Source organism: Protopterus annectens, chromosome 4.part0 (genome assembly GCF_019279795.1).
Source record: "Protopterus annectens isolate FY-2018-M chromosome 4.part0, PAN1.0, whole genome shotgun sequence".
NCBI lineage: Eukaryota > Metazoa > Chordata > Ceratodontiformes > Protopteridae > Protopterus > Protopterus annectens.
The window spans coordinates 583,032,449-583,048,320 of record NC_056733.1 but is presented as its reverse complement, the minus strand read 5'-3'; the positions used below and the strand labels follow the sequence as shown (position 1 = coordinate 583,048,320).

Genomic DNA, 15,872 nt, shown 5'->3' with positions numbered 1-15,872 from the left:
TTGGCAAAAACAAAGTGCCCACAAATTACCACATAGGTGGTAATCCATTAAGTACAGAAGAAGTAATTAGGGACCTGGGGACCCAAGTTGATAGCAATCTCTCATTTGACAACCACGTGGCCAAAGTGGTTAGAAAAACATTTTATATAGCCCACCTAATCATGAAGGCATTCACATCTAGATCAGGGGAGGTCATCATGCCTCTTTACTCATCCCTCATCAGGCCCATAATTGAGTACAATGCCCCTTTTGGGATGTACCTTACCAGACACCTGCAGCAACTGGAAAGACCCCAAAAGTACCTCACCAAGAGGATCAAAGGGCTCAAACAGATGCCATATGCTACCCGGTTAAAGAAACTCCAGCTCTACTCAGTGGCATACCGCCTGTTCAGAGGCGATCTGTGCTTGACGTATAAAGCCATGTCCAACCCGGAATTAGTGGACATGCTGCACCTCAGAAAATTCAAATCCCATCGAGCTACACGCTCGAGAGACTTGTACCTCAGCACTGAAATAAATAGGACTTGCTGGAGGGACAGATTCATAACCCAGAGGCTCCCTTCACTCTGGAATAAAATCCCAGTCCAGGTTAGGCAGAGTCCCTCATTGACTCTCTTCAAGAGGAATCTTAATGAGTGGATGGGAGATCGTAGGTTTACCCCGGGTATCACTTCTGTGTCACTGTTAGACAGAGGCACAGTATACTAACCTCGAAAAAGGGCATAGCAAAATAAATTTAAAATGGGTGGCGAAAGCCAAACACATTCTGGCTAGGCTTATAAATGCCCTAGGGCAGATAGCCTAGTATGAACCTATGAACCTATGAACCTATGTGGGATCACATGCCCTGCCTGGACACCATCATTTCCTGCCATGTACCAAGAGACAGTAGACCATATGAAATAAAAGCATAACCCTTATGTGTGTGTGTATATGTGTGTGTGTGTGTGTGTGTGTGTGTGTGTGTGTGTGTGTGTGTGTGTGTGTGTGTGTGTGTGTGCGCACGTGTGTGTGTGTGTGTGTGTGTGTGTGTGTGTGTGTGTGTGTGTGTGTGTGTGTGTGTGTGTGTATATACACATGCAAGCGTGCTTGTGTGTTCATGTTGGAGTGTTGTATGCCCTGTTGATAATTGTTCTTTTTCTGGGTGGGCATCCCTTAAAACTTCCATCATCTTACTACTGACTTCTGGAAGGAAGGAGGAGGCAGTGTTCCAAAGATAGCTTTTTTTTGGGGGGGGTGTTGTGCATCAGTCTAAACATTGGCAGAGATGATTTTGTATCATCTATAATATTTTGCTGGAGATTCAGTGTTGCACCATAAGAGTCACCATCAACTAAAAGTCAGCAGGTATCCTTGAGCTGAAGCAAATGACTTCATCAGTGTTTGTGGCCTTCGGCTTTCACAAAGGGTGGGGGCTGTATAGGAAGCAATATAAACATTCAGATATAGTTGGAAAAGTGTATCATGCCCATGGTGTGTATTCACAGTGCTCTGTGGCCAATGACCAGAACAGGAATATAATAGATTTCAATGAAAGGTGGTCATAGTGTCAGGGAGTAAGAAGAAATAACCCGACACAAAAATGCCAAATAAAAAAAATGGTGCTGTTATTGCTAGATCCGAATGGGGTACTGGTAATGTCTACATCGCTCAGGGTTACTCAGTATCCATAGCCTTAAATATATGAGCGAGCCTCCTTTCTTCTGTTAAGTAGATGAGCTTGTTTGAAAGAGGAAAAGAATGCATTATTTTGTACACAACACCAGGAATTAGCTCTGTGTGAAGTGTTCGTAGAGTAAAAGAACAGTTTTCATAACTGAAAGAAGTCTCTCCTTAAAGTTGGCAGTTCCTGATTTAACACTGTTCCTTCTTTGCATTAACTGTCCAAACCCAAATAAAAACTGTGCTATAAGCTGCATAGCTTTGTGTGTAGCTATTATTAACAAAAATATTTCTTTCTAGCTTTGAACAATTCTGCATTAACTACTGCAATGAAAAACTGCATCAGCTGTTAATAGAATTAACATTAAAGTCCGAGCAGGAAGAGTACCAGATGGAAGGAATTAAGGTATGGTAACAACATGCCAAACATACACATTCATAAGCCAGACAGACTTATAGACTGCAGGCATGCAAATAAACTACTTTTTTTGTATTACTTCTTTCACACAATTCAAAATTCATAAAAATGCAACATCACAGATAAAATTCAAAACTGTTATAAGTCTTTCATTCACGTTCTTCATGACCTAACAGTAGTTTAATGGTATCAATAGTCATTAAGAATGGTTTGCTATTAAGAAATATGCATTCCAGTCTTCACATGAATTATTTTGCTACTGCACTAAACCAAATCTTGAATAAACAGTGTGTTAATTGGTATCACATTTGGTTGGAAGTATAAATCCTGAAGGTGAAGGGTCCAAACAAATGTGTAACAGTTTACACAACACTAAGGAGTTCATAAAAGGCAGCTTAAATAATTAACACAGCTTTGTGAAGGAAGGAGCAAACAGAGACCTGGAGAAAATGATAGAATATGTAAAGAACAGCAGTTCTGCAAGTAATGGCTTCCAAGATGGCCATAGATTAATAGATTGCTTCCTTGCATTGCTTCTGTCCTTCCATGTGGCCTACATTTGAGTCTTAAAGCTTCTTCTTTCTTCAGCTGGTCTTCCCTGCTCTGGAATGAACTGCATGTGCGACTACTAAGTAGTTGCTACTTGTACCACAAGCATTATTTTGCTGACATGAAAAAATAAGAATAAGCTACCAAAAATGAATAAGATATGGGTTGTTAAAAAGTAGCGTACCAAATGAATACAATAACTGAAACTATAAAGAAAGATCCATACGATATAACAGACATTAACAGACTACATTACCGTGTAGCACCACTAATAACAGACAACTTATCAACAGAAAACATAAACTAGTAAAAGAATAAATCAATCGCTACAAAGGAAATACCAATTAAAAACAACTGTGAAATCGTTAACAAAATAAGTATCATTATCCAAGGACGACAGAAAAAGAAGTCAGCCAAAAAACTGTTAGAAAAATGAATGAACTAAAACAAAACCAGAAAGTAAAAACAGATCAAGGTTTGAGTTATACTATTTCTATTAATAAATCAAAATTCTCAGCACAGGCTGATAAACTCTGGAGATGACACAGACAAATATCAAGAAAAGATACAAAACAAGCAGTTTAGGGATGACCCAAAGAAATACTACAGGGAGCTACGGAAAAAAATAATAATTGGATACCATCAAGAATCGCAGAAATTAATACTTTTGGAAAAATGTCTATGAGGACCTAGTTGAACATAACAAGTAAGCTGAATGAATGTAAAATAAGTCAAAGGAAAAAAATAAGAAATTCAAATACAGAGGATATGAACTGTAATGAAGTAACTCCTAATGAGACAGAGATAAAGATAAGAAAAGCTCCCATCTGGAAAATGATGGGTCTAGATGTTGTACCCAAGTTTTGGTTAATGATATTAATGATATTAACATCTTTGCACTATGATTTAGCCTTGAGTAAAGGTACCTATATGCACATTCTGGAATGATAAAAAGTATGACTAATAATGGGAAAAAACATTGTGAATCTGAAAATCACTGAAAGAGCTATCCACCCATAACATGTCTCGTAACAACATACAAGCTACAGATACGAAATGATGCAGACAGAGTGTAGCCATCTCAATAAAAATTCAGTCATGGCATTAGAACAGATGGGTAATAAAAAAAATCATATGGAGCAAAGAATTATTGTTTGCTAAACAAAGTCATAATGGAGACCTGTAAAAAGAACATGAATCTCAATATGGCATGGATAGGTCGCAAAAAAGCATTTGATAGAATTTTGCATTATTGGATTGCAGAATGGTTACAAATATACAAGATCCATCACACTGATAAATGTTATTGAACTTACTGTGAAAAAGTAATAAACCATTTTGAAAGTGAACCACAAAATGAGGCAAATTACTATCCAGGCTTAGAGAATCTAACATAGAATATTTCAGGCTGATTCTGTGTCACCATTACTTTTTTGCCTTGCCCTGAATCCATTAAGCTGTTTACTTAACAGACTATGTCATGGATTCCATCTGACTCTTAGAAAATTGCCCTGTCAAAAGATATCTCATACTTTTTTGAGGATGAACTAAAACTGTATACTTAATAGGATAAACACCTCATCCAACAAAAGCAGAACTGATTATCAAAATTCCGACATCTAGCAACTATAACAGCGTATGAAGTGAAAGAAAAGTTGCAGAATATCAAGATATGCCAAGAGAAACTACAGCTGTGTGGAATAATGACAAATGGCTCCTGCTGTAGTAGGAAAAAATGGGCTAACAAAAAATCATTTTCAGGCATATTTAGACATGATACCTATACAAGTAACAGAAAAAAGAGGCAATTATATCTACATTGTGGTTGCTGAGAAGAGAACTCCTGGTAAACACCAAAGACTAAAGCAAAACTGATTTCATGAACTTTATGTCCAGACTTAGGAATGAGGCCCATTCCCATCAAGGTGTATAAAATCTAAACATTTGGAGAAATTACACAAGGGCAGTGGTGGTCAGAGACAAGACTCGGAAACTTCTCTCCTCATCTAACGATACAAAAGTAGTGAAAAAATGTAAAACAATAAATACATTCTCTCTCGCTGTGGACAAAGATATTAAACATCTAGACCCCCAGCAGTCCAATCAATCACATGAAAATAACATCCCCTCCACATATAACGGCATATAATGACACCAAACTACCAAACACACTTTTTACTACGTTTCTGCAGGGGGGCTTGATACAGTGGGGTTAGGACCCCTCATAGGGGGTGCAGGGGGGTTTGCCCCCCTGCAGAAACATAGTAAAAAGTGTGTTTGGTAGTTTGGTGTCGTTATATGTGGAGGGGTGTTATTTTCTTGTGATTTGTAGTGTTAGATGTTATGAAATTCGATGTTATGGGTTTTGGATGTTTTGGGTTTTAGATGTTCTGGTCTCAATGTTATGAAATTAGATGTTATGGGTTTTAGATGTTTCATAGTAGACCCATTACTGATACATGTAACTCCATATGAATTGCAGAAGGAGTCATTACTGCGCACATTGCAGGTGCTGTGAAGAGCACTTCTGGCTAACATCAGAGATTGAAACAATAGTAATTTCATGAACTTTAATCATACTTGGACTTATGAATGGGATCCGCTCCTGTCGTGGTATCAGTAACCAAACAACTTGGAAAAATTATCATAAGAAAGCAAACTGATATTCAAACACAGCCACATTTCAGCATAGCATGAAACCTAACACATTTCAACAAAGATTGCTTTATCTGTTATCAAAAACTATATAACTGGAATGCTGTAAAATATATTCCACTAGATGATGCTGTGGCTTTTTCAATTTTACTTTCTTGGACATCCTAAATGAACTTGTTCCACTCAGAAAAAAGAGAGTTAGGGCCAAACTTACCCCTGGTAAACTCAAAATACAAAACATCTTATGAGATTTAGAGACAGAGCTTGGAATATGTGGCTATCCAATAAAACACTAAGAAATCTCCAAAAAGTCAGAGAACTCTGAAACCAAACTAAAGCTCAGATTAACTTAGCTAAAAAAATACTGCACTGACCTGCAACATAAAAACTACAAATATTCCAACATTCTGGTCCTTTATAAACCAGCTGTTCAGTCCTGGCCACACCACTGAACCATCTCCTACATTTAACACTAACAACAACTCTACCAACTGTGCTGATGCTTTCAAGTTTCATTTCATTCAGTCAGTCTCATCACTACTTCAAAACTCCCCTAATACCAACAACTAACCAGACAACAGTACCACCAACCATTCCTCCTCATAACTTCTCCTTCCAACCAAAACCTACTACATACAGAACATAAAAAATAATACTCAAATTGAATTCCATGCCTTAGCCCCCGACAGCCTATCTGGCAAATACCTTAAGACGGCTGCAGAAGCAATAGACTACCCCATTTCAATTCTAATAAATCAGTGAAGCATATGTCCCTAACCTCTGGGGAAAAGCCACATTCTTCTCCTCCATAAAGGAGGGTATTCAACTGAAATCTCAAATTACAAGCCCATTGCCATCCTCTCCCCTATCAAAAATACTTGAAAAATGCATCCAGTCACAACTGCTACATTACATAACATAAAATAACCTCCTCTCTTCATCACAATATGGCTTCCATCCCCACCACAGTACCTCTACCGATTTACTTAGTTTCACCAATACAGTAAACACAAATAGGTCTGACAGAAACCTAGTGTCTGCCTCTTCCTTGATTTAGCCAAGGCCTTTGACAGAGTCTTTCACTCTATTTTTCTACACAAACTTCATAACAAGGACTCAACGCCACTGTTATATCATGGTTTCATAGCTTCCTCCAAGATAGAGCTCAAGCTGTAGAATGACAAATAGACATCTCATCCTTCCTTCCCGTCCCAGCTGGTGTACCACAAAAATCAGTCTTGGGACCCATTCTCTTTAACATCTTCATCAATGGCCTACATAAAGCCTGTAAAATTACATCTCTTGTACAGTATGCAGAAAAGGCCACAGTTATCTGTATCACAAAAAAACATCAACAAACTACAAGAACTTACCCAGTAGTCCTTTTCCTCTGTTAAAATCTGGCTGACATATGCCCAGCTATTCCTAAAACCAAGTAAATCTAACCTAATCCTATTTACTCCCAAATAGCTTACAGTCAACAAAGCCTTCTCAGTTACCTCATCCAACAAAGCAAAAATTGAACTTATTACACATACTAAATTGCTAGGCTCCTGTGTAGATGAGAACCTCAAATATGACACACACATCTAAAATATAGTGAAAAAATTTACATGAAAACTACATTCTGTCTATAGGGCCAAACCCTTCCTCTCAAACACTATAAGAAAACACATTGCCTCTTCTCTCCTTTTGCCTACTCTAACACATTCTTAATAACATCCAAAGTGACCTTGTTAAACAAACATGAGCAATGTTACTACAAAATAGCACAATTTGCTGCCAACCTTCTGAAGGCAACCCACCACTGTGCCACCCTAAGCAAATTACAGTGGCTGGAATTCCCAGATTAGCTAACCTACTGACAACTTCCACAAGTACATACCATTATGTATAAACCTAACAACTGTCCATCCATTTCCAACCTCATACAAATATATAACCCTTCCAGGCCACTAAGTTCATCAGACAAATATGGGTCTACTTCACCTTGTCGCATGTTGAAAATATCGAACGGCAATAATGTCATAAATGCCATAGATCGAAAGTGTTGTTGTGGGATCATGGTACAGTGGGAATGAGAAAAGTTGCTCTTTCCTCACTGTAGTGCGATCTTGGAGTTAGTATATATAATTAGCGAGGGGGGTGTGGGGGTGCAGCCCCCACAAGAACAGTTTCGATGTATGCCATTTTCAATGTTTATGCCATTCGATATTGTCATCTTTCGACAAGATAATATAGACGCGACAAATACCTATTACATGTATCCAAACCCAACAATTCTGCTGACAAATCACTCTCCCACTACCCTGCTAAATTCTAGAACTACATCCTACTGGCAATATGACAAGAACACTCCCTAAAATCATTTAAAACTCAACTAAAGTCCAACCTAGTCAGTCACCAGCTCTGTACATGTGATTTTCCTGCATAATCTAAAACTTTTGCTGTCACCACTCTTTTCCTGTAACTGGTCATAATACAGCATAATACATCTATCGCTCTTCACTACTACCTCTTTCTCCCTTTTACCTGAACCTCCTCAATTCTCCTTCATAATTTGTAACCATCTTCATCCTATAATTACTTCAGTGTCTTCTACTCTTTATCTGTTTACAGCTAATTCCATTTTAAAGTAATTAAACTCTTATTAGCCTGGCATGCAAGCAATAAAGCCTGACAGGGTGTATGTTAATGTGTAATTAATGCCTGCCCAGGGGTGTTGTGAGGCCCGAGGCCTCGAAGGGCATTAGTTACACATTAATACACACCCTGGAGGGCATTATTGCTCTTAGACAACAGGATCTCTGTAAAACTGTTGTGTTTTAATTACTTATGTATTTTTTTAAATACTATTTTATTTTTTTAATATATTTTTGATGTAAAATAATTTCTCCACCTAATGTTTCATACTTGCTGTAGTCTATTTTAATGGTGTTGGAGGAAGCATTTTACATCAAATATATAAAAAAAAATATTGCTTAAAAAATAATAAGCAAGTGAAACACAACAATTTTACATACAGCCCATTCTCTCTCCCATACACAAGTACACAGTCTCTTCTGCTTTCACACACACACACACACACACACACACACGCACACACACACACACACACACACACACACACACACACACATACATATACAGACACAGTCTCCTCTTCTTTCATACACACATTCACTCACACAAGATCGGTCTCACTCTCTCTCTCTCTCTCTCTCACACACACACACACACACACACACACACACACACACACACACACACACACACACACACACACACACACACAGTCTCTCTGCTTTCATGCACGCATTCATGCACACAAGGAGACAGAAACATAAAGACACACTTTTCTGTTTCATTCGATCAAGCATTTTTTCTCTCTCTTACTCTCATACACACATACACTTTCACACACATGCTTTATTTTAATTTTTTCTTTTTATTTTACACTCAGAAAACAGCTGCTTAACAAATGTAAAATAATGGTGGTCATTCTGTTTTCTCACTCTGAGCTCCACGGCGGCTTGATATGCTGCCATGAAATGGCAGACTCATTCTTCTCAGCAGGCAACACTTGTACATTAATACCCTGCTGGAGAACGTTCATTCTCAATCAGGGTACTGATGTACAGTTTACCCATTGTCTAAAAGCTAATACTTTACTGTATTCTTGTTTTAACTGTCATGTTTTCATTAACTGTCATATCAGTGCTACTCTATGTATGTTCACTTACTATTCTATGTATGTATGCTCATTATTTTTGATTAACTGTCATATCATTACTGTTCTCTGTATTTGTGTGCATTTATTATGTAAATCTTGTATAACTTTCTACTCATTCTGTAAAATGGAGCATTTCTCCCCAGACCTCCCCTGAAAATGAGACATGTGCCCAGTTGGAGTTTCCTGATAAACAAAAGCAATAAATACATAAATAAATCTCGAGGGAAGGGACAATTATGAATATTTTAATGGTTGCTGCTATACATGTTCACATGTACTGTTTTCCTTCTTACTACTGATATATGCAGGGTAGGGTAACAGGTTTTAAACTATGTTGATTGCTCACGTGATTCTTATCATATAGTCCTTATTTAACCTCAGGGCAGCTTCTGTTGAGTGGATGCCAGGTGGTGAGCACAGTGCTGAAAATGTGTCCATCTTTTAAAACAGTAGGTTGTATTGGCATTAAGAATAATAGCATCCCAAACTGTCATTTTCAAACACAAAATTCAGCACTGCTTCCTGGACTTTCGTTTTGTATGCAAACTCTCATGGAAAAACTTAATAGAATGGAGTCCATTCCTGTCATGGTATTAGAAACCCAAAATACTTGCAGAAATTAAACCTAGAGCTATACAAATCTTATAAAATGTTTATGTTTTGAAACACGAAGAGAACAAATCTAAGGTGACTTCCCTACTTAGTTTAGCAAATGCAGATCAGTGTGAAGCGGGAATGGAAACCAAACTAAATCAAACCAAAAGTAGACAAAAAAATCTGACAGCAACTGAATGTGCCAAAAAATGAACAAAAGAAAGAATACCAGAAGAAGGATCAGATGAGAAGATAAGAAATGTTGAAAAGGCATAACATAGTTGCGAATACAGAAAAATCCTGGAACAATCTCATAATCACGTTCTGACGCAGGAATGGTTAAGGAGAGGTAAATTAAACCAAAAGATGAAAGGTTAATATTAGTAGCCCAGGACAGTGGACTACATATACAATGGTTTACAAAGTTCATTGAACATGTCAGAGTAATATGCACATGCAGGTTCTGTAAAATAGAACTGGAAATAGCCGCACATCTTGTTACTGGGTATGATACATTAATGACAGAGGGCTTGTATATTGAAAGGCATAATAATGTGGCAAGACTGTTGCACTGGGAATTGTGCAAACATTATAATATTGAAGTAGCTGAGAAGGATTGGAAACATGAGCCACAAAGCATTACAAAGAATGATGAAGTTTATATCACATACGATCATCCATTACCAACAGTTCAAAAGATAAATGCAATAAAATCAGATATAGTGGTCCATGAAAAGAAGACAAAAGTAGCATTGATTATTGAAATTTGCTACATCCAGTGATTACAGTGTCTTACATACAGAGAGAGACACAAAGTCATAAAATACCAGGATTTGCAGGCAGAAACAAGGACAATGTGGAAGAAGGATACCCAGACAGTTCCATTAGTAGAAGGAACAATGGGTCTTATAAAAAAAAGAATCTGCAGTCTTATTTAGATATGCTACCAATACATGTAAGTCCATATGAATTGCAGGAGTCATTTCTGGGCACATTGCAGGTGCCGTGAGGATCACTTTTGGCTAACACCAAAGACTGAAGCAATACTAATTTCACAAACTTTAATCAGTCTTTAACTTAGGAATGGTGTCTATTCCGGTCATGATATTAGAAACCCAAAAGACTTGAAGAAATGAAAACGTGAACAACTATAAATTTGCATTGGTTGATTGTTATTGCTATGTAAGTCATACTGTATTATTTAAACATCACACCTGTGACATGCATGTACCTATGCCTTTTTGCAGTTTGGTAAATCGCAAAAATGTGGCTGGTACGGTTTTATTTTTTGGGTGGCATTTCAGTCATAAGGAACTGGACCAAATCCAGTCATTAACTCACTGGTTCACTTCCACTAATGATGCATTCTAGAATGTAGGTGTAGTTATAATGCCTCTGTTATGCTATTTTTGCATCTTTTTTGAGGAAACCTCTTAAAACAGTTTTCAGAGTTAATAAAGGGGTTGAAGCAGAACACCTGTAATAATCACGCTTATCCTTTTATTTCATTCTTACTCTTATGTGATATAATATAATGGCAAGGGGATATACTTTTACCTCCCATAGATTTAGTACTTATATTAATACTCGTCATTCAGTTTTTTAGCAGATTGAAACAATGCTGTTTTTTTCTACCTTTATGGTTGGTTATTTATATGATCAAACCAGTGAAGGTTCTGCTATATGTGGCTGAAGCATTTTGCTCTGTTTCTCCTAGAATGAGCAGTTGATTGTGCTTGGAACGTCTGTATTCCTAAATGCAGCTTGTTTCCGTAGGTCTTAATATTCTTAGTTTCATGCTTTTTATAAACAGTTTGAACGTTTTGCATTAACCCGTCAAACTCACACTTTGTAGTATCCATCATGTTTTAACCAGATTCTGCTATGGGGCTGAGTCACTGTTATGGGATTCAATTATGATGGCTTCTTTGTGTATCTTTCATGGGTTGAGAGATTTAGTATCACTGGATTTGCATCTTATGCTTTAGTATTGTATGTGCAAAACCATAAATAATGACATCTTAAGAAAGTTTGCTATAAAGTTAAGTTTAAACAGCTTCTATGCTACAAACCTAAGAATGAAAATGACAGTGTCTTACAGATTTGTGATAAACTATTCAGGTTTTGTACTGTCCATGGTAGAGGGTGTTAAGATAAGTATTGCTGTTTGTTGTTCTCCTGCACATTTGGGATATTGTTATTGTTGCTGTTTAAAATGGAATAGCTGTATAATGAATCAGTCAGTTTGGGCTTTAAGGGTGTTATGAGTATTTTAACAGGGCATTGTTCTGTTCTTTAACTTAGTTTTATTTTAGGTAGCGTAGTCTTCCAGGAAGTTATATGCATTAGTATTCGGTTTGAATTTATCTGAAACTATGTTTCAATGGCTGGAATTCAGTTTTCATATTTCAAATGAAAATTGTTTGCTAAACATCGCCACAGTAGTCAGGAAATCCTTCTACGTGGCACACTACATCACAAAAGTGTTCTCATCCAGGAAAAAAGAGGTCATTGTTCCCCTCTACTCTACACTCATTAGACCCATTATAGAGTGCAATACCCCTTTTGGAATGTACGTCACAAGATATCTGCAGCAGCTAGAAAGGCCACAGAAGTACCTCACAAAGAGGATTACTGGCTTCAAACAGATGGCCTACACTGACCGTCTCAAAAAACTCCAGCTTTACTCCATAGCATATCGCCTACTCTGAGGTGATCTCTGCCTTACATATAAAGCTATGTCAAACCCAGAGCTGTTGGACATGCTACACCTAAAGAAATCCCAATCCCTCTGAGCTACATGCTCTAGGGACCTAAAGCTTGTCACCACAATAAACAGGACATGCTGGAGGGATAGATTCCTGTCCCAGAGACTTTCCATGTCCTGAAACAAGCTACCCATCTATGTCAAGCAAAGTTCCTCATTAGCATTCCTCAAGAAAAATCTTGATGAATGGATGGGAAATAGGAAATACACCCTGGGGATCACTTCTGTGGCTCTGCTCGACAGAGACACAGGAAAATAACTTTCTGGGGTGGCATAAGCCAGGGAACCTTGTTGGCTAGGCTTACTTAGGCCCTTGGACCGATAGCCTAGTACCTACCTATGAACCTATGAAATACACAGACTGGGGTCAAATGCCTTCCAAGCTACTGATTAATATTGTTAACCTTGACATGCTGAAAAATGTTATCCATCATTAAATCCTTGGGTAAATAATGCAGAAGTCTAAATAATCCATTTCTAGAAGATGTAAAGAATCTTTTAGATAGTGTATTAGATTAAGAACCAAACCTGACTAAGAACATAGTCTTAATGTGGAGTGATGAACACATAACTAAGGAAGACAGAGCCTTGGTAGCATTGATATTATTAGTAGGGAAAACAGCAATAACCAGAAAATGGAAAACACAGTTCCCCCTCAGATAAATGAGCTAATAGTGATGGTAACACAAGTGCGTATGAAGGAAAAGGAGATAGGAGGTGGGGCTAGGAAAGCATATGTGTAGAAATGGAGGAAATAACTGCAGGGGAAAGGTGGGAAAGATTGAATAGGCTGGTAGAATCATGGGGATATGAGGCTGACATTTAAACCCACATACATGCTGAAACAAGGTGGGAATAAGCACTCTGCTTCACTTGATCCATGTTAAAAGGATAAGACATAAAGATATGAAGAGAAAAGAAAAACAGGAAGGTGAGGGATAGGAGGGATAAATTGGGGGGATTACGATTTAAAGGAAGAAAATCTATAATCTGGTTATAAAAAGAAAGGATAGCTCTGAATAGACCTTGTTAGCTATAGGTGGTTAACTAATGGTATGGATACTGTAAATAGTGTACATAACTGAGGTCAATGCTGCATGTATATTATGAACTGTGACTAGTCATATATACATCTTGGAATAAGAATATGGAGCTGAACTTGGAAAAAAAGATAAAATAAAGGCAGTCTGCTTTTAATAGCCATGAAAAGTTGCGAAATTAAGGAGGGTATGTCTGCAGTTAAGGAGACTAAAGTTAACGGTGGTAGGAGCAAACAATGAGAACTGAGATGTCTATGAAAGCAGACATCAACAGATACAATATCATCAAAGTCAACATTTAGACGATTATCGTAACACTGAAAGATTGTTTGATGAAAAGAAACGTATTGAATAAACCTAGATGATTGGGTGAAAATATGTTTAAGTAAAGTGAACACTGGCTACTCTAAGTGTGTTAGGGGAATGTAGTAATAAGAGTTCAAGATACGGATGCAAATGTAGATCAGTGCTGGATTAAGAATGTAATGTACATATTGAGTATACCGTATGCATAAACAAAAATTTCATTTGAATCAATACAAAGTTTTTTTTTCAGTTAAAAAAATTAAAATTAGAAACAGCAATATATTGGATCTTAGGGTATCAAAATCCAACATACTACAAAAATAAATATATCAGAAACTCTCATTGAGTCCTGGGGTAAATAATGCAGCACTCCAAATAATCCATGCCTATTCTTCTTTGCCAAGTATTTCACCTTTGACTCCAGGATTTTTACCACCAAATATGCATACTTGCTGTAGGTCAGTTCACTGTTCTCCACATTGCTCATAGGTGTCCTTGTAGTATGTTAGATTGGGAGAGTGTGAGAGTGCATGTGCATCCTGGAACAGAAAGATACCCCACTAGAACTTGTTCTCTGCTTTACACCCTCAGAGTATGGAGGCACACGTGGACTCCCTTGTGACCCTAATTGGCTAAAACAGGTATTGAAAAATTATTTTCACACAGTTGTGTCTTTGCATTAAATTATTACTATCAGACAGTAGGTTAAAGTAGCCTACACAATTGTATTCACTTTACAGTAATCATCAGTGTAACCTTACAGCTTTTGCAGTGCTACATAATTCATGCTGTGAAGTTAACAGATGTGTGATAAAATTCAACTTCCTTAGGCTAGTGATGAACTGTATTAATGAAAGCATACAGCAGTACATATTCCAGATCAAAGGTAATTTTTTATCAGGTTCACAGAAAAAGTCACATTCAGATATGGTGAATTGTTTCTAGAAGGTGGTACATTACCCCCCAAGATACAGTAGGAGTACAGTACAATAAGGATTATGAATTTGTTGAACAGAGTTGAAAAAAATGTAATGATTTATAAAATAGTCATGTGTTTTATTCTCCTGTTTTCTTTATATCTCCATTTCTACTTACAGAGTTAACCTGCCATTTTATGATTTGCATGGTTTACCAGCAGTGTACTCTCTTTTGTAATATTCTTTGTAAGCTGAAGACAATAACTGCCTAACAAGATAAACTGTATGCCACCTGCAGTATAACAAAAGGGTTCTACTTTTTAATTTTTAAATGTTTTCACTTACATAAGCAGTCTGACATTCTTATATTTTTTAAATTTTCAAAAACATATTACTTTGCTAGAAAGTTATACATTAGAAAGAATATGCTATCTCAAACTGTTTTTTGTCATTGCTGCCAAAAAGAAGTATATTTCCTTCCAATATTACCTGATAAAACTATTGCATTCTTCTCTACTTACAGTGGGAGCCGGTCCATTACTTCGATAATAAGAGTATATGTGACCTTATCGAGGAGCGGCACAGAGGAATCATCTCCATCCTGGTACGACCCAAAATCGCAGTTCATCCCTACATGTGTGGAAATACCAAGCCATCTGTAAATTGTGCAGAACCAGTCTGGATCTAAAAATGGTTTGTAACCTTGGCACATGTTGGGACAAAAAGTGAAGTATATAGGAACAAGTTTAAATAATTTGTACTGCACTGCCTCTCCAGGCAGGGTATATTGAACAAGCATGAAAACAGCTGTTTTTCTACCCTAAATATTTTAGAAAAGAATGTACAACTAGAAGGGAATGGTAAAAATAACTTTAAATTTATACAATAAAAAGTATGAGCATTCACTGTTAGGGCTTAATCCAGTGAATGCATAAATCCATTGGTCTCTTCCTTTAGTCCACACCTGGCATGGTCCCCATCCCACATCCTACATACCATTCCGGGAGGACTGCTCCACCCCCTAAATCATTCTTTTCAGGAAGCACAAGTGCATGAAAGAGAACCCAAAAGGAGTATGGGGTATGCAGTGTTAGTACAGCGGTACTGGTGTTTTAATTAGGGGTACTTCTGTGCTCTAGTGGTAGAATGTGTGAGGTGGTACAGAGGATGAGTGGTAAGAAGAAAGGGGTGTTGTGCTGTCAGTATATATCACAAAGACCCTGTACTTC

At 37.3% G+C, this 15,872-nt stretch overlaps 1 protein-coding gene across 1 annotated transcript in view; it reads left to right on the top strand.

The window, feature by feature from the left end:
• The window catches only part of MYO1H (myosin IH), an 835,299-nt gene that overhangs the window by 152,155 nt on the left and 667,272 nt on the right, over nt 1–15,872 (top strand). The window contains exons 11-12 of the mRNA XM_044068514.1: nt 1,965–2,070; nt 15,167–15,247. Coding sequence (XP_043924449.1) covers nt 1,965–2,070; nt 15,167–15,247 — 187 coding nt within the window. The remainder of the gene's footprint in view (nt 1–1,964; nt 2,071–15,166; nt 15,248–15,872) is intronic.